Raw genomic sequence first — 21,743 nt, 5'->3', positions numbered from 1 at the left:
CCAGCCCCATCCTAGTGAGAGAGTTTTTCTTCATATTCAACCTACTTCAACCCCTGCAAGGGATATAGCCACCACTGCATGGTGATCGTACCAATTGCTCCAGGGCTGTTTGCTCCCACTTTTCTGTTGCGGTTGACGACACATGACAAACCTAATCGCACAAAACCAAACCCAGATTTTCTTAAGAGAAATTCTGCTTAGGAACAGACTCTCTCTGGCTTTGTTGCTCCTGATCAGTATGTCCCTAATCACTCAGACTCTTTATTTATAGAATCTTATTCTTCCTCCCCATTTTTTTCTGTTTTCAAAATTACCTTTAATTTCAGTTGTTGAAAGGATTGTCCTTATTGCACCCTTTGCAATAAAAATTATTTGGCCTGGATATGCAGCAAAATTAGCCCTCTCTACTTCTTTGTCCTTTCCAATTTCTCTCCTCTGTCACTGTCTGTATATCTGTTGCTGTTGAGCCATAACTCTGTGTTAAAGACTGTCAGCTCTACTGGGCAAGGATTTTGTTACCTGACAGAGGCTGACCTACATGGTGTCCAAAACTCAGAAGCTTTGGTCCCCAGCTTGGATCTCTCATGAGAGAAGATCTCCATGGTCAAAAATGCCTGTTGCCACCATGATGTGCTAACTTAAGCTCAACTTGGACACCACCAGAGGGAGAGTTCATACTCCCAAGAATCAGAGCAGGACCTTTATATGCAAGAACCTGCTAAGGGCCTCACCCTGAGTCAACACTGAGTCCCTAAAATTTACAGTCGGTTAAAATGGAGGAGCTGGTGGTCAGAAGCTCTCCATCAGGCCCCTGCATGGTCAGGTATTTTCTCTGTGCAGTCTCTTTGGTTACTACTTATTGGTTAAAACAAATATTATTCTGGTTCTTTTTGTTTCTTTTCCTTTCTTTCTTTCTCTCTGTGCTCCCCTTCCCCATTCCTGTCTGGAGCCCCTGAACGAAGCAGGTAGGGCTGTCAAAGATTCCCAGACCTGCCACTTCACTGCTTGTTTCATCTTCTGCCTGACGGTTACAAGAGTCTCATTCAGTACTAACATTCAGGCAGCAGGATGAGACTGGGCTCTGAGGAACTGGCTGGGCTGGAGACCTTTGAAACAAAAACACTCACCCATCAACCAGTCAAAAATACCTCCCAACTCCAAACTCTAGCTGAAATCTGGGCTGGGCGTTCGTGCGGTTAGTAGTTTGCAAGTGGCCATTTTATGATAGGACACAAGTGGGCAGTACATTAACCCTTTCCTCACCTGAATGGACAGTGGCAGTGTGCCTGTGCACATTTTTTTTCAAAGCATTCTGGCCTAACATTAGGGGGAATGAAGAGGGGGTCTGTCCTTGAGAGAGGTGGAAAGAGTTAAATATTGCACCAACAAACCTTGCTAGACTGATTTTTCAGGTATACTGTGTTGGACAGATGGTGTATTTATGCAATAACAATACAAATTAATTCAAAAGAAACCAAGTGTAAAGGTTGCCTTTAAACTTCAAGCTTCTTAAAGAAATTGCAGAAGGTTTAAAAAACAGAGATGACACTGGAGTATGACTTGCATTTTTAGGGAGATTTTTTCTGTGCCTTAATTGTCAATTTTTTTTCTTTTAATTAACATCAGTTCATGGTCTGAAGCAGTAGATAATCTTAGATGCATAGGTTCCCTTAGAAAGAAAACTTTTCTGTGTTGAGGTGGATATATATGTATATCGGTATATTTCTTTATACATATGTGTGTATATATATATATGTGTGTGTGTTTGTGTATATATATATATATATATATATATATTTATATGTAGCTGGTATTTCTACAGAATATACTGTGCATATACACCCACTCCTAGCCTTGTACAGACTGTATATAAATATAAAATGGCCACATCTCTTTGCGTGTGTCTGTCCCCGGAAGGGTGGACTGATTGTTTTTGGATGTCTGCAGCTGTTACCTTGAAGGATGCAATTTCATCTTTCATTTATTTTTCCCCATCTAGACTGTATCAGGATAAACTGTAACGCCAGTAAGTTTTCCCTCAAGTTTCATTTTGTTCTCTATATATATTTAAAAAAAGAAATTAACTTTATTTCCTTTGCTATTTTATAAGCTGTTTTCTTTTTCCTTTTTATTTTTTCCCTCTCTTATTTGTTTTAAATATACTTGAAATCAAAAGTTGGGTGGGATTTGGGGTTGGGGGTGGAGGGATAGATAGATTTTGTGGTGGTATGTGAATGTTTTGTATGTGGTTTCTCCACGGAGGAGATGAACTGTTGTTTCATGGCTTTGCAGAAAAGCATCTGGGGAACCAGATGAGCTGAAAATGTATTTCAATAGTAACCTGTTGTCTTTGGGGAAACACATAAAGAACACAAAAGGGCAACAACAGGTACTGTATGCACTTCTCCACTACCAAAAAAGGCACCGCTATTAAAAAACTGTGTTTGAGTCAAAGTGGTGGCTGCTTAATCTGCTATTTCTTCAATGATATTTTAAGGGGGTAGTGGGGTGGGGAGGAGAGAATAAGTCCTTTGTAATAAAGGTGGTATCTAGCGGGCTGCTTCAACACCTTGTCTTTCTGTGACAAAACTGGTTGAAAATGAAGCTGTGATTCCCTTTCAGTTTCTGTGGGCACGTCTATATGTTCATTAATGCGCCGTAGTTACTGTGTGTTTAGTTTAGTACTTCCTTGATGAAATACTAATTGAATGCTCAGTAACTACATTTACTGTTTTTTTGTCATGGTTACTGCACAATAGCCTGATAACACTGGGCAGTAGCTTATTAGCAGGGTTTTTGACTGGCACAGTACTGTGCAGTGTTATTAGACTACTGTGTAGTAAACATCTCATGTAGACGTACCTGATGAGACAGGAAGAGGCTTAGGAACTCTATAAGGTATAAACATTAAAGACACCATCTAATTCAAATCCTCTGTAGCACAGCAGAAAAAAACCTCTCCTGCCCTGTTTAAAAAAAATCAAGATAAGAACTTGTTGAAATTAAATACAAGCCCCAAACCAGGAAAATAACCTCCCAAACCTGGGATAGTTTGGACTCAAGGTTTTGTTTGAGACTTATCTCATTAAAACAACACTTCTTGCTGAGCTGTTGTCCCCTCTATTCTTGGCTCCATGGAAGGGGGTTCAGTGGCTCAGGTGGTGTGGTGAGTATTTCTAAATCTTTGCGTCTCTAAGAGGAGGAAGGAACATGTTGTGCGGGGTCACTTCATGAGCTTTCTTACAGCACAGAGAACTCCGTTCTCTCAAATGAACAAGGCTGCTTGCAGCCAATAGTGAAGCAATAAACCTTAGAGCCAGCAGCAGCAATGACAGGATCTCTTAGCAAACCAGGCCCTTGGCAGTTGCCTTAATTTGGGACTCTAGCTGGAAGCCAGACATTTTAGTGTTTTATATGTAGTATCAGTCAAACTACAAAGAATTCTGTGGTTGCAGGAGGGGAAGGTATGCACACGAGCAGAAGGCAGTTTTGCTTCCCTCCCTGGTCATCTCCACTCTCTACTGAAGCAGAATTAACTAGTTACACCGGAAATAGCTCCTAACCACCTTCAGTCAGACCCCAAAGTGGGAAGAGGCTCATCAGTGGTCATTCCATTTCTCTGACAGCTTACCTGTCCTCTTATGATCCACAGGCTTCCTCCAGAGTCCATTGAATATGGATGAGTACACAGGTATGAGGCAATGAGTGGCACAGAGATGGGTGTGGGTTGTAGACTCTGCACTCCGTGCTGTGCAGTGAAGTGCAGGATTGGTTTAATGGACCTGAAGATGGAGCCAGTGTTTAAGTTGCTTTTTTGCTTCTAGGTTTGATTTAATTTTGTATTCAAGGGATGCAAAGCAAAGTCACGAGAAAAATCCCCCAAGCCCCAGCAAACTGGGGTTGCTAATTGCCACCCAGCACTGCTGAGGACATTTGCATAAAAATGGGATTGTTTGTTTCCTAGTAGTTTCCCACCTCCTTGCTGCTTAGTCTTTCGTCCATCGAAGCACTTTTACCCTAATGCTCATGAAGGTGTCATCTGAGCACCCCTCTCAGCTAGTAGCATCTGATGTCATCATCCAGCTATCCTTCTGGTAGCAGCCGATTGCTGCAGTTTCTGCCACAAAGGGCTCTGTTTTCAGGTGGGGAATTAGCCACAGGAGCAGGAAACAAAAATTCTGTTTTCATGCAAATCCATGTCCCTTAGTAATAATACAAAAGAATTAAAATCAAGTAACGAAAGGCAAAAAACAGGCAGAAAATTAGAAGAGCAGGAAAACTGTCTCTAAATCAAATGTTTTTGTTGAAGTTTCCCCACAAAATGATGATTCCGCATCTCTCTCAATCATTTTGCTTTCATGCATTTTTAATAGTTAAGACTTTTGCATTTTTAAATATATTCTTCCTCTAAAGATTTTTATTAATTTATTTATTGTAGAGGGAAAAAAGGATTTTCCTAATTTATTTTTCATGATCTTCTGCTTTGTTGGTGGTTATATTTAAAAACCAACCAAACAGAAACCAAACAAAGCCCCTGTGATGTTGCTGACCTGGTGCAGTGACTCAGATCATCTGTCCTAATTATTGGACAGGAACCAGATGTGTAATGACTGATGGGGATAGTGTGTATCCCTGATCTACTCAGAAGTGCAACTTGCTAGGCAGGAGCAGAGCAAAAGCTCAGTGGGGCCATCTTCATGGGGCCATAAGTACTTAGTTGCAAAGAAGTTATATCCTTGTCTAAGGAATCCCCCAGCTGTGTGCATTGATCAAGACTTCATAAGTAGTTTGCACCTCTTCCTGGACTAAGGATAAAATATGTTTCTAAGAGTCATGAAAAAATGTGTGCACTGGGGAAGCTGATGAAGTGACGGAAGGAATTTGGGGATGAGGTTAAGTAAATTCAGGGAATAAATCTCCTTACCAGTTGAAGAATCTCAGATCATGCAGTCATCATTTCTATTTGAATATGGGGAACCTGGCTCTGGTTTTAAAAGTAAACAGAGTTGTTCTTGGGAGATCCCATGAAATAGTAAATGTCATGTGGCATGGTATCCTGTAACCAAAAAGATCACTGCAGCTCATGCTGCCTGAGAGGACTGCAGGACACAATGACAGGTAAGCACTTGCCTTTGGTTAACACTGCTCTTTTCTTTTCCTTGAAAAACCTTTTTTTGTATGAGGGACATTCCTTATGCATCACTGGGTTGTTTACATTCCCTAATAATGCTGTTTGTTGTCTTCTTCTTTTCCATTTATACTGTTCCTCTTCATTCTCCATTCTCCTCAAATTCTACATGTTGGATAGGATGATTGATTTCGTAGCCCATGTACAGAAACGTGTTCTCTCTTTCATGTATTTATTTTATTTAAAAATATCTCCCCACTTTATTCATTCTTAAAAAAAGAACTAGCTGTCCTTTTGTCTACCCTCCACCGACAATCTGAATACTGGAGAGCCCGACACTAATTTCACCCAGTTGTAAATCAAAGGGTAACTTAATTAAACCTATGGCCACGCCCACATGAGCAGGGGCGTGCATTTGCAGCAACACAAATCGAAACAGCACAAATTTGTGGCACTACTTTGTGCTGCAATGCATGTCCCTGATCATGTGGTTTGCAGCAGGACACATTGTCCTGCTGCTCCATGGCTCAGGGCTCCCTGCTCCCCCTTCTCTGCAGTCATCCCAGCACATAGCACTTCGGCATGCTTTGTGTCACTTTTTTCCAGGGGTTTTATTGCTGCTAGGAAATGCCAGTGGCAAATTTTGCCAATGCTGCCAATTATCCATGCCATGCATGGTTAAACATGCAACATGTGCAGTTTGTATCACTGCAAAAAGGTTTGCAGTGCCACAAACCACATGTGGTTGCATGTCTGGATCTGGCTTTATGGAGTTACCGGATTATAAAACCAGAGTAACCAAGATCAGAATAAAGTCCTCAGACTGGCAGTTGTGAAGCTACATTTCTGGCAGTTTCTCAGCAAAGATTTAACAAAGAGAACAATTGTGTTGTCTGGGTTCAAGGGAAAGAGTCCTAAGTATCAATGGCCCCTGCTTTTGCAAGCATAAACCATTTTTTAAAAATATTTTGTGCTGCATTTTGAACATAAGAATACAAGATTTCAAAAAGGGGAACTGTTCTTGGGTTCATCTCTTCCTATCTGATGCTTCTTGAAGTAGCCAACATCCTCGGGAAGATGGGAAGAAAGTCCTTAAAATGTTTCTAAACTGTGGGGCAATATTATGCAATTTTTCTTTACCTTTCCAGTGTGATGTAGTCCTTACTTGCCTCATCTTTTCAGTGACCATGCCTCACCTCAGTCCAGAAGGTATATTTTCAGTGTGGTAGTCAAGGAAGGGGCGATGCCAGATGTTTTGCAGAATCAGTAGTTTTTGGAAGAAATCGCTCAGGCTATTTTTTCTTTCCTTGCTCCTGGCCCTGTCCATCTCCCTTCTGCTTTCCCTGATGGTATGCCCCTGATTATAGGTAAGTAGGTGAATTCTGCTATTATATGAGGTAGGACCTTGACACAGAAGTAATCTTTGGTGCAAGGAGTACTGCTGGCTTTTCACACAACATTTCATAGTGTAGCCTTCACTTCTTACCAGAGCATGCAAGTTAGGCCTTGTTTTTATGTGTGTGTTGAAGCCTCTGAAACTAAGTATCCTGCTTTCTTACCCATTTCCAATGTCAGGAACACAGAGGAAGAAAACAGCTCACAGTCCAGGTGATCCTGTTTGACCCTTTGTTTCTAAGGGGGCCTCAAAGCTGGTTCGTTGCTTGAAGCCTAGTTAATTTTAGTACTTTCTCTGCTGGTAGACAGCAGCCAGAATATGAAGCCAGCTCTTCCTTTCCAGCTGCACATTCTATTTATTTAGCACCCTGCCAAGTTTTCTTTTCCATAACATCAAAGTCTCATTTTATTAAGCACCAGTGTAACAACACAGAACATGAGTCTATTTTGTGTGAATCTCAGGGAGATGTCAAGAATTGTTTCCCCCACTACATTATCATAAACAAATAGGAAACCATACTAACTTGAATCTAATCAAAACAATGTAATATCAGGGCCCCTGCTCTGTTTCTTAGGGACATTCCTGTCATTTTAATAAAAGCGTAATAGTGCTCTAACATGAAAATATTATCTGTAAAATGAAGAGATATGATTAGGTGTTCCCATCATATTTGTGACTTTAGTGTCTCCAAATGCCAATTTAATGTAATCCAAGAGGAAATGAACACTATCACAGCCTGAGAAATAATGACAAGTCATTAGCATGCCATACTGCAGCAGTATAGGTACTGCTAGGAGCCTTAGGCTCCAAACAGCTCTGCCTTCCCACCTTTGGGCCTGGAAATTCAGTCCAATACCACTCAGAGATGTATATAATTATTACCAAATAATTCACCAAAATGGAAAGCATGGGTTTTCCTTTGCTCTTTTGTTGAAAGTTGAATTTAGCAGTGATCTGTTACCAAAGTGTCTCCACCAAAAACAACCCCCCTTTTCCCCGGGAGCACTCACTTTTCTTGGGTATCATACCTCTATAAGATATGCCTACAGCTTTTTGCTCCCTTATTTGCAGGCACAACAGTAGTGATGCTCAGGAAACCTTTGATATGATGAGGAGTCCCATTGAGAATGAAGCAGGTATCTTTGATCAGCAGTAAAGGTTCATTTGATCACCCTACCCCATTGTTCTAGCCAACAGAAAATGCAATACGGTGACCACATTTTCATTTGGAACACAGAAAGTGGAGGGGGTGGGGGGCAAAGAGAAATCCTAGAGTAATTTTCCCAGTGCAATCACTTTTCCCTCAGTGGTGTGATATTAAACAGCCAGCTGTGTGCACTTCATTATAGCAAAATAGCTTTTTTCTCCTCAGTGGATTTCATTGTACCCAAGTCTGATCATGAATTTGGGGGGGGGGGTCAAACCACTTAGTGCATTTTTAATTATCTCCAGTGTTCATGGGGGTGAATTACCATTTCTGTTCTCTCACGAATGTGAACTGGAGAACCCTCAGCAAGCATGAAACAAAATGGGGATGTTGTAATGCTAATTAACTGTTACCACAAGAGATACATAGAATAAGCATGGGTTCAGGTTTAATTGCCTATTAGGAACCTGTTAGCATGCTGACATCTTTCAGACCACTGGTGCCTTAGCTGTTTTTCCTACTGTAAAATAAAGCTCACTTTATATAATTCCACACATTACTTACAAAATTTAAGGAATAGAAGAACTCTGGCTGGTACTGGCATTGGCTTCTATTGACATCTCTCCATATGAAAGCCAATAGCCATTGCTCATTTTCTTTATCACTCTGTTTCTATAAATCTGATAATATCTCTGGAACTTCACAGTGAAAAGCTGCTTATACAATTAAAATATTTGAACAAATCCATGGTCTCACCATCTGTCACAGTGGTGCACATTATGGATGGTGGAAACTTCGTTGGGACAGTGAAAGTAGCTATCAAATTCTCCTGCTGATTGCAAAATGCATAGATCTTCCCTCCCTGAGCAGAAGGTGACTCTCATCAGTGAAACAGAAGATGTGTAGAGCCTATACTTCAGTCCACACTACAAACCTTTGCTGGTACAATTTCAATTCTGCTGGCAAAAACTTTGAAGACATGCACATTCAAAGCCCTTCTGTGACAGCTGAACCCTATACTGCTGGCAGTTACTCCATCTCTGCCAAGTGGAGTAAACCTTCTGCTGCTGCCCAGTACTGAGCTGAAAGCATGAATAAACACTATCGTACCTCCAGCTGCTGCCACAGTCCATTCAGTACCTAGTACTTCCTTGTCTGCATAGAATCACAGAATCATAGAAGTCGGGTCAGAAGGGACCTTGTAGATCTTCAAGTCTGACCCCCTGCCTGGGCAGGAGAAAAAACTGGACTCAAATGATCCCAGCGAGGTAGGCATCAAGCCTGCTCTTAAAGACCCCCAGGGTAGGAGCCAGCACCACTTCCCTTGGCAGTTTGCATGCCGGAGGAAGAGTTGCCGTTGTGGAGCCACAGAGCTGCAGGAAGTGCCTAGGTGTACACACTGGTGGTTTGGCAGTGGCAGCCACTGGTTGCCACCAAAACTTCATGCCAAAAATCAGGTAAGTGTTGGCACACCGTATTTACTCTCATACCATAATGCCCCCCCCCCCCCATTAGTGATTCAGAAATTGGGGTGCATGTCTTAAGCAAGGAAGCTGATTTCTGGACCACAGCGGAGGTATGGGGATGCAAGAATGGCTGCCAGGGACTCTGCTCCCTTTTCACCCATCACTCTCCTTGCTGCTCAGAGGAAAAGCTAGAGATTTAACCCTTTCACAACTTCTGCCAAATTGGCAGTAGCTTTTGGGTGAACAGTTATGGTGAAGAGTCAGCTCCTCCCTTGCTGCATGCAGCAGTACTCAGCTATGACTCTGGGAAAATCTTTTTTCTTTGTCCTGCCTCCCCAAAACAAGGTGTGTGACTTATCTGGGGACATGTGGTAGATGAGAAATCATAACAATGTTCAGTCCATGCAGTCCACCAGAGGGCAGAGGTGACAGGTACAGTCCTTTTTTAATATCAACCCACTTTGTGCCATGCTCCGATATTGCCCAAAAAGGAGAAAAAACTGTGGCCAACCCATGGCCAGTAAAATAGCATAAAAAATCCTGTGTCATTCAGTGTATACTGATTTACATTCCTGAAGACCACATGCACTTTGATAGGTATTACTAAAGCAAAGTATTATTATTTTTGTTGTTGTTATTATGCACTGAATGAAGGGGATTTTCAGACCACATGCACCAGAAGATGTTTCTGTCATGGTACTTTCTCTGATAATAGCGAAAGTTCTGGTAATGCCCAGAAAAACCTTGGAATTTATTTTCTTAAAAAAAGAAAAGAAAAATGCTATAAAATAACAATAAAAAACCTAAATAGTGTTATAGAGGCATAAAATGCACTCAGAAGAATTATATCTTAACTTTATCTCATTAATTTGTGTACCTTGATACAGTATTCAATAACATCATCTGTTTCCCCTCTCTAATAATATGTGGACATTTCTTTTCCCTACAGTTTTGCAAGGTGTATCTTATCAGGTGGGCAGTGAGTTAGGCAAAGGCTCTAATGAATTGTATTTGCATGAATCACTTGTATTGCAACTGAAGTGCAGCAGTCTAGTCTAGCACCAGTTTAATGGGACACAATAACTTGCTAATAATTTAGCAAAGAAGGGAGGGAGAAAATGGTGTTGAACTGCAATTTCTGGTGGAATGTTAGGGAGGTAGGTTGTAGGTAGTCCATTGGGTTCTTAGCCAGAGCCATGGGTGTCTGGTGCCTCTTGAGTCAGGGGGGCACGTGCCACCCCTGACACCAGTCAGCAACCAGGGGGAGTCCCCCTGGCAACCGATCCCACTGGCCCGGGGGGATGGGGCCTGGTGGTCTATCTTACATGCCGGATGTAGGGGGGTCCCCCAGTGGCCGATAATAGCACTTATCATAATAGCAGCTGCGCCACTTCCAGAACTCCCATGGCCACTTCCCCAAGCGGCATGGCCGCAGTTGCTGGTGGCCCCGCTCCCCAGGTGGCACTTGCGGGGGGGGCACTAGTAAGAGGCACTAATGATCTTGTGCAGGGGTGGGCAAAATCCAGCCTGTGGACTGGATTGGACACACGGTTGACTCCATTTCCCAGCAGCCCCTGCCCGCATCATTGTGGCCAGTTTCCATGGAGACCTCAGGACTTGTGGAGCTGTGACAGGGTGGGGCCAAATTTTCCATGGAGACTAGCTCCAGCAGCACTGGCAGGGCACAAGGCAGGGCAGGGAGCTGCTCCGGGCTGGGATTCTGCAGTGGTGACAGTGTGGTCTGGAGCTGGGGAAGAGCTCTGAGGCCCCAGGCAGGTATGTGCAGGCAGTGGATTGCAGCTCTGCCCTGGCCCCAGACCATGGTCTCTCCACTGCAAGATCCCAGCCCTGGCCCCAGAGCAGCAACCTGTGCAGCCACATGTCCTGTTAGTGTTGGTCTCCATGAAAACCCTGGTCCCATGCTGTCACCACTCCACTGCTTCTGGGTCTCCATGGAAACCAGCCACAGTGACGTGGGCAGGGGCTGCTGGGAAATGGAATCTGGCCACTGGGCGGATCCACCATTTTGCCCACCCCTGGTGTAGCAGCTACTGCCTCTCTATATTACCTTGGAGAATTCCCATCCAGTTACAGGCCACATTGGACCATAGGATTATCAAAGCATTGATGGCAGTGGGTGCCATCACGTGCACTTTACTGACTAATTGACTAATTAGCTCTGCAGTAAAGTATCACCATTTACACGGGCACTGGTATTAGGGTAGAGTAAATTAATTAATTAAGTACTAACAATGGAGTTATTTACTGCAATGCACATGCAGACGGTGACCAGGGCAGAAGCACTTTGAGCTGGGGTAGAGCAGCCCCAGGCTGACAGCAGGTCCAGGGGGTCAGCCACACAGCTCTGCAATTTTGGTATACCTGTGCCTCAGCCAGCTCCTCCACTGCCCAGTGCCAGCACCCAGAGTCTAGGGCTGACCCTCCCAAGCCTGCTGCCAGCCTGGGGCTTCTCCACCCCGGCTCAAAGTGTTGTGCACATGTAGATGCTGCACCCAGGAGCAGTATACTCCAACACAAACTGCTCCAGATTTTATCACATTGCATTAACTGCATGTGTAGCTGCACCCAATGTGTAAGAAACAAAGTTGCCCTGCTTGCTGTGAGCATATCTCTTGTTGCCTCCAGCATCGTCAGTTGCATGTTTTGCAATGCCGGAAAGGAATGGTGATATGTCACCACTCTGCAATATAAGCCAAACGTACTTGCAGTTTTATTCCCTGTGTTGTATTAGTCTGTACCTTGGGAGCCTTTTGCATGGAGGGAGCTATATAACTCTAAACCATTTCCCAAGTCATCGTTGGCATTCAGAACAAAAGTGATAAAAATATCAATTTCTTTCATCGTTTAGAACTTTCTTTCCTAACATGCCTACCCCGGGGTGTCTGAAAGCACTTTCTAAAGTAACAGTCTATTAGCCAGCAGCACAAAATTGTATAGGCAAATACAAGGACTATTCTTTGCTCAGCAGCAGCTAGAATACAGCTTAACATGTTGCTATATTGGAACAGAGGAATGCTTATCAAGACTTCAAGATGTTCCCAATGTGCAAGGGGATATTTTAACTTCCATATTGGTAATGCCCTTGGACAGGAAGAATATCTCACCTGAAGGATGGCTTTGCTAACAGCACAGCACTTGAATCCCATCCCCCTTACAGTCTAGAGTCTGAGAGAGCTGTTTTGTGAGCCATACCAGTGCAGAGGCATGTCCAGTTCTCTGCTTTCTGTCAAACTCATTATTTTTGATTCCACCACCACTGAAGCATTTGGTGATTTCCCAGGGGTACAAATGGAGATTTGGGAGGCTATTCCGATCTCTGGTTCTTGGCTTTTCTAGGAAGCAAGACAAGGAAACCTAAAAATTATTTGGTTTAAATACATATGTAGGGTGCTTTATGAGTGGTGCTGAAGAAGGAGATTGAGATGCATTGGCAGGATTTAGTGAGAGAATCCTAAACTGGCATACACATAGGTTCTGACAGTTAGGATTAAGTTGCATTGACAGTGCTATATAAGAAGCTTATGTGGCACCCTTGCAAGAGGTTTGTTATGTCCATGCTGAAGATACAAGCCCACTACTACTGAACCTAAGGTGTTCCCTTACCTCAGGTGGTAGAAGTCCGTGCTTTGTGTTGAAGATTGTGGGTTTGAAATCCTGCTCAACACCTACTGGGATTTCTCAGGAACTGTTTCAGTCCAGTCTATGAAGTGTTGCTAAAGGACACATATCCAACTCCTCCCCTCCCCCAAATTCAATATCTTCTTTTTTGCAGTTTCCCAAACATTTGTGGTATAAAGTGTTCTTTGTGATTTCTTAATTGCTGGCACTATGCTATCAAATAGTCAAGATTTTTTTTTCTACTTTTGGTGCTAACTCTCAGAGATATAGACCATGTCCAGCTCCTGTTGACTCTAATAGGAGTTTTGGGAGGTTGCTGTTTGTGAAAAATCAGGCCCTTTATCTTTGTCTTCAAGAGCTCCACTGTCTGCTGCTAAGGGAAAGTAGTTCTAAGAGAGCTGGTGGCAAGACTGAGAGGGATGTTGGCTATTTTCATTTAAACAAGTATACCCTTGTTGTCCTGTGGTAGGGTGAGTATTCTTGGTAAGTATCCTGACCCAGATAAATGGATTCACACTGGCTGTGGCATTACCCCTTTTTCATTATTAGACCTGAGTCTTGGTCTTTTGCCTCAGTGAAGTGGAATGTAAAGTAATTGATGGAGCAGGTTTTCCCAGAGGACTTAATCACAATGCCATGACAGAGTAACTAACTTCAGGAGGGAATGGCTCTCAATTTGCTTCAAATGAACCCAAAGTAATGTGTTTTAACTAGTAGCCTCTGGGGATTTGGACCAAACTGAGATTCTACCTAGATGTGGGACTTGTGAGAGAACAGGCTTTCACATGAGGTTTCTGGTCTTCTCTGCCTTTGGGTAGGCCAGACATGCCAAATGAATATCCTTTCCCTGCGTATTCTGGTGCTTTCAGATGGGGCCAGAAGCTACAGAATGACAGTAGCAATTGTGAATAGTGAAGAAGCTTACCAATACTTTAACCCCTCTCCTCACCATCGGTTTTGGTTTTAGTTTCAGCTAGGGGTAGGCAACCCGCAACACAGGTGCCAGAGTGCAGCACACGAAGGCATTTTGCTTGGCACGCACACCTCAGAGCAGATGGCAGGGAAGGGGTGGGGGCTGCACTGCCACAACAAGGAGCAGGCCCCTTGCAGCTCCCCCGCTGTTCACCCTGGCACGCCAACATCTTACAAGCCGGGTTTGTGGGTGTTTTCGGCACTCTGTCCAAAATCATTGCTGACCCCTGGGATCTTACTTGACCTGAATGTGGTGTCCTGTTGTTGTTCCTCAGCACTGCAGGAAGTTTGATTTTCCCACAGAATGGAGTGGAATGAAGCTGTAAAGTTACTAATCCTCTAGACTTCATAGTTTCATAGGTTGGTAGGGTTGGAAGGGACCTGAGCAGATCATCAAGTCCGATCCCCGCCATGGCAGGAAAAAGTACTGGGGTCAAACGACCCCAGCAAGGTGTACATCTAGCCTCCTCTTAAAGACCCCCAGGGTAGGAGCCAGCACCATTTCACTTGGAAGTTGGTTCCAGATCCTAGCCGCCCTGACTGTGAAGTAGCGCCTCTTGATATCTAGCCTAAATCTACCCTCTGCCAGCTTGTGACCGTTATTCCTGGTCACTCCTGGCAGTGCTCGGGGGAACAGGGACTTCCCCAGTGCCTGCTGATCCCCCCTGACTAGTTTGTAACAGGCCATTAGATCCCCCCTCAGCCTTCTCTTGTGGAGGCTGAACAGGTTCAGGTCCCATAGCCTCTCCTCATAAGGCCTGCCCTGCTGCCCCCTGATCATGCGAGTGGCCCTCCTCTGGACCCTCTCCATGTTGTCCACATCCCTCCTGAAGTGCGGCGCCCAGAACTGGACGCAGTACTCCAGCTGCGGCCTGACCAGTGCCGCATAGAGGGGGAGGATCACCTCCTTGGACCTGCTTGAGATGCATCTGTGGATGCATGACAAGGTGCGGTTGGCCTTCCTGACTGCATCCCCACACTGCTGGCCCATGTTCATCTTGGCATCAATGATGACTCCAAGATCCTTTTCTGCCTCTGCACTGATGAGAAGGGAGTTCCCCAGCCTGTAGGTATGGTGCTGGTTCTTCCTCCCCAGGTGCAGCACTTTGCACTTGTCAGTGTTGAATCCCATCCTATTCTCATCCGCCCACCCCTATAACCTGTATAGGTCCAAATGTAGCCTATTCTTTCTTTCTAGCATGCCCACATCCCCCCACATCTTAGTGTCATCAACAAATTTGGACAGGGTGCTTTTTACCCCCTCGTCCAAGTCGCTGATGAAGATGTTGAACAGTGCGGGCCCAAGAACCAAGCCCTGGGGTACTCCACTGCCCACATGCCTCCAGGTCGAAAATGACCCATCCACCACCACTCTCTGGGTGCAGCCCTCCAGCCAATTAGCGACCCCTGGTGCGGGGGGGCTGATCCAGTCCCTGCTCTGGAAAATGAAGGCAAAGAAATTGTTAAATAGGTTAGCTTTGTTGTCTGGTGCGACGACCAGATTTCCTAGCGTGTCCTGCAGAGGCCCCATGTTATCCGGTACTTTCTTTTTATCCACTATGTATTTAAAAAAGGACTTCTTGTTGTCCTTGATCCAGGTGGCTAGTCCCAGTTCCATCTCCGCCTTGGCCTTCCTGACTGCCCCCCCTGCATCTCCGAGCAGCCGTCATATAGTCCTCCCTGGTGATGGCCCCTCCCTGCCATTGGATGTGTGCCTTCCTTTTAGCTAGGAGACATTCTCGGATGCTTTTGGTGAGCCATGGGGGCTTTTGCGCCCTCCTGCCCCCTTTGATCCATGTTGGGATTACCTCCCTTGTTCATCTTCAATGTGTTTTTACCACATTACCTAATCAGCATGGCATTTTGAGAGATAGGCATGAGCAGCACAGATGGAGTAACTGAGGGCCACATCATGAGATGCTTAGCACATGCTAAATGCACTTAAAAGTTGAGTGTCTGTATGTTCAAGCTGGATAACACATGTTAAGTGTGTTCATATTGCCCATTTTTACCAGTGAGGAGTATCTCCAGTTCCTGTTAAATAACCTGTGTTGAGCTAACATAGGACTGTTCCATGGAAATAATATGAGCAATTGTGATCCTGGGACCAGGACCCACAGTCTGCTGGCTGGCTTCAGTGGGTCCCAGGGCTGAGACTGAAAATCAACTGTTTGTTGGTTCCAGCCCTGAAACTACACCTGAGTCTTGAACCGGCTCCATTGGGGCCCTGTGGTTGAGACCAGAAGTCAGCTGACTGTTGGTCCCAGCGCTGGGACTGTACTAGAGCTTGTTGGAGATGCTGGTGTAGTTTCCGGGCTGGGACCAAAAATCAGCTGCTTTTTTGGTCTCAGTCCTGGGACTGCACTGGAATTGGTTTTAGGCTCCAACCAGCTCTGGTACAGGGGCTGGGATCAAAAGTCAGCTGACTGTCAGTCCCAGCCTCTGCACTGCACTGGAGTCTTGAACTATGTCAGAGTCTCAGACCAGTTTCAATCCTGAGACACTGTGAGATCCGGTGGCACGGTTAGCATTGTCTTCTTGGCTTGGCTTCCTGTGCCTTGCTCTGCCCACTGCCAGCAACAGAGACCTGCCTTGGGAGATCATAGTAAGCATTACCATGTGGCTCCTCAGAACACGTTTCTAAATTTTGGTAATGCTTACTACGATCTAAATAAAACACTAGGTGTCCCATACAACAAGGCCCTGAGGCACAGAGGAGAGGAGTTACCAGAGATGGAGTCAGTAGGAGTGACAGGATGGAAATTGAGAAGTTTCTGGCTTCCAGTCCCATGCATACAGAGCACATCCATCACAAGACCTGTGCCGTACCAATAGACTTTGCAGAGCCATTTACTACCAGTGCAACTCCACCAGTTTCAGCAGAGGCAGAAGTCCTAGTGCAGATAGAGCGTAGACATTTTTAATTGCTTGTCTTTCACCTCAATGGAGCTGAGTGGGTGCATGCTATGGGCTCCAAAGTTTGCAAAGCAGACAAGGCTTGTTTTTGCACGTATTAAGAAAGGGTCTTTTGCAAGTGTAAGACCTGCATGCTGGCAGGCCTGAGACTCCACAGTTATACGTGAACTAGTACCCTCACTACAAGTAAACATCACTCCTGTTACTCCGGTCAAACATTGACTGAAGTCCCAATATACTGTCCCAGACAATACTGGCAGAGTGTAAAACCCAGATTTTTTTTTGTAAAGATGGTCCCTTCATTGGTTATTCCAAAATCCTGGATAAGAATATGGAAAGAATCCCCTCAGTGCATTGCAGCTGCATATTGAAGTTAGCTTCTCCTGGAAGAAAAGCTGTGGAATACCAAGAGGCTGAAGCATTTCGTTTCACCAGCTACAAATGTGGTGAAGGAACATGCCAAAACACCCTGGATCCCAAACGTCCCTTCCTTCCTGCATTCCCCCCTTTCCCCCCAAATTCTGGATAAGTTCAGATCTTTTTGCTTTTTTTCTGCATGATAAGTAAATGGACTGGAGGCCCCAAGCCAGGTCAAGGCTTTCTCTGTCAAGGATCCTTAGATATAAAACTTCCTGCTGCTGAAACCTTGGCTGGCTGCACATACCACCTGTTTCAGTTATCCTGTCTGCTCATTTGAGGTTTTTTTTTGTGTGCCTTTTTTTCCTCTGCATCTTTTTTTTGGTATTATTTTGGACTTTGTGGAGTTGTTTGAACACAAGGCTGGGCATGTTTGTTTGTGTCAGATTCCCAAGCTTTGACAGCTGTGAATTTGGTTCTTTAGCTGATTGTAGTGACAGGGATTTTGGTTTATTGTCCTCTGCTTATTTGGTGTGTGATAGATACCCTATCAATAGGCTAGATGCTAGCAGCTGTTTTTAGTGCTTACTCAGATCAATCAGCTGGATACAGCATAATTTTAATTATTATTCCAGATGAACAGATCTCTTCTTCCTGTGTGGAAAAGGGGCCCACCCATTGTTGCAGTACCATTTTCCTTGCTTCCAGTGGAGGATTTCCACAGATATTGGGGTTGCATGTGTGATATGATTGGGTGAGGAGTAGGTAGGTCAGAGAGATGCACATAAGTCAGGCTGGTTATCTAGTATAGCAGATCTGCTGTTGTAGCTCCATGACCCATCCCCCCCTGTGGTGGAAATCTCATCATAATAGGGAGCTTCTGGTCAGCTGCTGCCTGCATCTCTGTTGGAGACTCACTGCCATGGAGCACGTGTCTGTGAAATAACCTGAATCCATGCAGATAAACAGCACCCTGGCATCCTTTAGAAAAAAGGCATTAGAATGCAATATTTTTTGTGACCTTATGATGTGCCGAGAACGACTGAAGGCGTATTTTCACCTTTTCTGCTTGCTTTTACTTAGAAATCTCATGAATACCAAATCTTAGTTTCCCTGGAGGTCTCTCTGAACAGATCAGGTAAGGGAAGTGGGAGCTTTCTCAGCTCTTACCTATGACACAAGAGTTTTGATTATTTAGATAGATTTCTTCTTCCGAGTGTTTGTAAGGTGTTCAAGTAAATTTATATACTTAAAAATGAGAGTGAGGGAGAGCTTTATACAGCCTGTATAAAATGACTGACTTTTTCAGTTACTGAGTTCCATTTTTGTAGTTCCTATGGTGTCATAATCCTGCTAGTTCTCAGTCTCCCATGGGGCCTTACAGAAAAAGTAGGGTAGATAAAACCTGAATTTCTGAAGCAGAAGAGCCTCCTAAGCCTTCTTTGCACATCATAAAGAAATGATGACACACAAAGAAAGGTAAAGGACCTGTTTTATTTTGCTTTGCTGATCACCTTTAACATAAGGAACAGGAAGATAAGATATGATGGGTGTGAAAAAACCTCTACAGCTCCAAAGTGTCTGCAGCAGTGTATGATAGTTTGAATAACCTAAGATTTCCTCTAAGAACACAGTGGGTGAAAATGTACTTCTGCCTTGGCACTAGGGCCACATAATCATGATCTGTCTTGTATGGCTGCACAGATCTAATGGGTGGTTGGTTGATCTCTATAGTCATTAAAAATTTGCCCATCCAGTCCTCCTCTTTAGGTTGCTTGATCCCCCAAACAGCTTTTGATCTAGATCACTGAAAGGCTATATTCCTGGATCAGATGTCCATAATTAGTGAGACTGTAGACATCCTAGATGTAGCTCCCTACATCTGGCCCACTTCTCACATCATTTCTGCCATGTCAGGGCCATGCATTCTAACAGAGGAAAAACAAATATTAGTTTCTTCTCTTACCAAAGCATTATACTAATAAGCCCCGCTGTGACATATAATGCTTTTTAAGAAAACACTGAAGCCCAAATTTTCTCCTGGCATAACTTGATTTAATGGAATTATAAAATAATTATATAATAATTTCCAGTCAGTAATAAACGCAAAAACTACATACAAATAGTAGAACAAAAGACAGTAAGCATAAATTGAATTTCAAGTAAAGCATGTAAAATGAGCAGGAAATGGTAGACGTATTTATGAAGATTAAATCAAGTGTGCAATTCTGTACCTGTAAGTGAGTGAAATAATTGCGGCATTTTAAATTTTGATTACTGGTTTTCTGGTTTTTCCAAGAATTGGATATATTTACAAATGTGGCTAATAGGAACACATTGAAGATAATATATGCATATATCACAGGTTATTATTCATATCAGCAACAGTATGACAAATTGTAGACCCAGTCAAAAAAAAAAATAGCCCCAAGCATATTGTTTGTCATGAATAGGCCCATTAACATTAGCTGGTTATTCAGAGTTTCAGGTATTATATTGGGAAGCTAAACTTTGCAGCATCTGCATCTATGTTACATGATTTATTTTTACTAAAAATGTATACAAAATGACCAAATGAGTGCAGGTGTTGCAATGTTTCTGTAGCTGTGATTCAGGGTAAAGTGAGAAGTAAGATTTGTGGGAAACAAGTAGGAAAAGTAATGAGGTCATAATTACTTGGTGTGTCTACATGTTCATTAATGTGCTTTTGCTACTGTGAATTAAATTTAGTATCTCTAATGTGAGGTACTAACTAAATGCACATTAGGCTGCTCTAACGTGCAGTAGCGAAAGCGTACTCTTTTTTAGTGATGCTTAATGTGCAGTAGCCTAATTTGACTGCTTATTAGTGTATTAGCACTGTTTTTGCTGTGACGTTGTAATGCACAGTAAAATAGGTTATTGCACATTAAAGCGCACATATAGATGCACCCACAGATACTTCTTTGCTGTTTCATGTGGTTGAATTCTACCCATCTCTATTCTGGATAAAGCTTGCTAGAGATCTGAAAAGCTATAATGTCCAAAAAGTCAAGGATGGATTAAATGATTTTATTATTTTTCTATGCAGTGTTTTACTCATCTCATCACTGAACATGTGAAAATCAGCTACCTACATATTTTCCATATATGTCAACCTCTGATCCCTCTCTGATTATTTTGATGAAATTTTTCAGTACAGAGTAAAATAAATTAAGTTTTTGCTGACACCAAAATAACCTCTAATTTAAAGTGTTAAGAGTTTTCAAATACCGAGGTATGGTGCTTTAGATCCCTCTACAGTATTTGATAGCATGTTTTGAATGCGATTATGTTCACTTTGCTGCCTTTTGTATAATGCTGCTGTTATTTTAGATAAAATAGGCTCTGCCAGGTAGGAGAAAATCAATTTAAATAGATACATATGTTTATATTCCAACCTAAGATTTTTTAAAAATATGTATGAAGAGAAAAATGGGAAACTGAACCAAGCTTGTAAGAGTATCAGTGAGGGCAAAATGCTGTAAAAACAGCCGTTGAGTCTATACCATACAAAGTAAAATTATCTTGAATTGGAAACAATTGCCACACCCATAAATAAAATCTATTTTGTAGTTGGGAGATGCTAATCCCTCTGTCATAGCATCAGTGAAACCTAGATCGTAACTGGTTTGTTAATCATTATGTCTTAGGGACAACTAAGTCTTCAAACAAAGTATTACCCCTTTGTTCCACTCCGGATGAGCCCAGGACTTCATTTCAACTCTAAACAAAAGTCCACCCAGTCTGGCCAAATTACTTTCTTCTTCTCTTTTGGGAAGCTTCTGGAATGTAGCTCCTGTTTTGTTTCCTTAGCAACTGGCAGCAGGCCAGAAAGGCATGCACTGACACGTGTCTGTTAAATTTCACGTTGCTCATAACACTCATTTTTCATTTTGGAATCTGTCACTACAGTCTGTTCCTTCCTTTAGTTGTTTTGAAATGGGTTCAGTAATTATTGCACAGAACTTTTTTGCATTTTTAACATAAATGTGTGGATGTAGTCATTGACTACATCTGAATGCAGGGCATTTTGCAGCGTTTTAACTTTTTCTAGTGCAGCCTCCTTCATAAAGCTTCATCCCAAATTGCTTTCCATAATTTTTTACCATCGGCACAATGAGGGGCAGGTCTTACTCACTGGAGCAAAAGGCAAAACTCCTATCAAACTTGGAAGCAGCAGAAAAGGCCCAGTATTGGCAAGAAAATAAATGTATGTGGATCTTAAGGTATTTTCAGCCGAGATTTGAAAAGAGGTGGCATGTTCACTATGTTAGAAGAGTGGGAAGCATGAGAGTCATCATTGACAGTGAGCAGATTATAGCAGGAGGGAAGGGAGGTAGGCAGAGGAGGCTTGTGTTAAGGGGGAAATAGCTGCAGTAAAGTGAGAGAAAGAGAGGGTGCAGATAGAAGAGCAGCTCCCCATTGCAACTTATAGTACTTTGCAGGAAGCACTACAAGTTGCAATGATCCCCTGGACCCAACAGAAGTTCACTGTTGAGTCCAGGAGTTGGGGATTCCAGCTGCTTGCTGCGGGCCTGCAGGCCAGGCTCTGTAGCAACTCCACTCCCCACTTCAAAGGGAGCTCATTGTTGGGGTTCCCCAGCCAGCACTGGAGGGTGGGGTGGGCGGATTGGAGCTCCCTTCCCCACCTTGGGGCATCTCCAGTCCACTCGCGCTAACCACCTACTCTCCCCCCCCCCC

General features: G+C 43.4%; 1 protein-coding gene across 9 annotated transcripts in view; it reads left to right on the top strand.

Moving 5' to 3' along the window:
* The window catches only part of NRXN3 (neurexin 3), a 1,732,637-nt gene that overhangs the window by 689,516 nt on the left and 1,021,378 nt on the right, over window positions 1-21,743 (top strand). For all 9 annotated transcript variants that reach the window (XM_019518706.1, XM_019518711.1, XM_019518705.1 and 6 more), the window contains exon 11: window positions 2,000-2,026. In XM_019518706.1, coding sequence (XP_019374251.1) covers window positions 2,000-2,026 — 27 coding nt within the window. The remainder of the gene's footprint in view (window positions 1-1,999; window positions 2,027-21,743) is intronic.

Source organism: Gavialis gangeticus, unplaced genomic scaffold (assembly GCF_001723915.1).
Source record: "Gavialis gangeticus isolate Ggan-Ray unplaced genomic scaffold, GavGan_comp1, whole genome shotgun sequence".
In the NCBI taxonomy this organism is placed as follows: domain Eukaryota; kingdom Metazoa; phylum Chordata; order Crocodylia; family Gavialidae; genus Gavialis; species Gavialis gangeticus.
The sequence above is the reverse complement of the archived record's forward strand: the minus strand, read 5'-3'. Positions and strand labels throughout refer to the sequence as shown.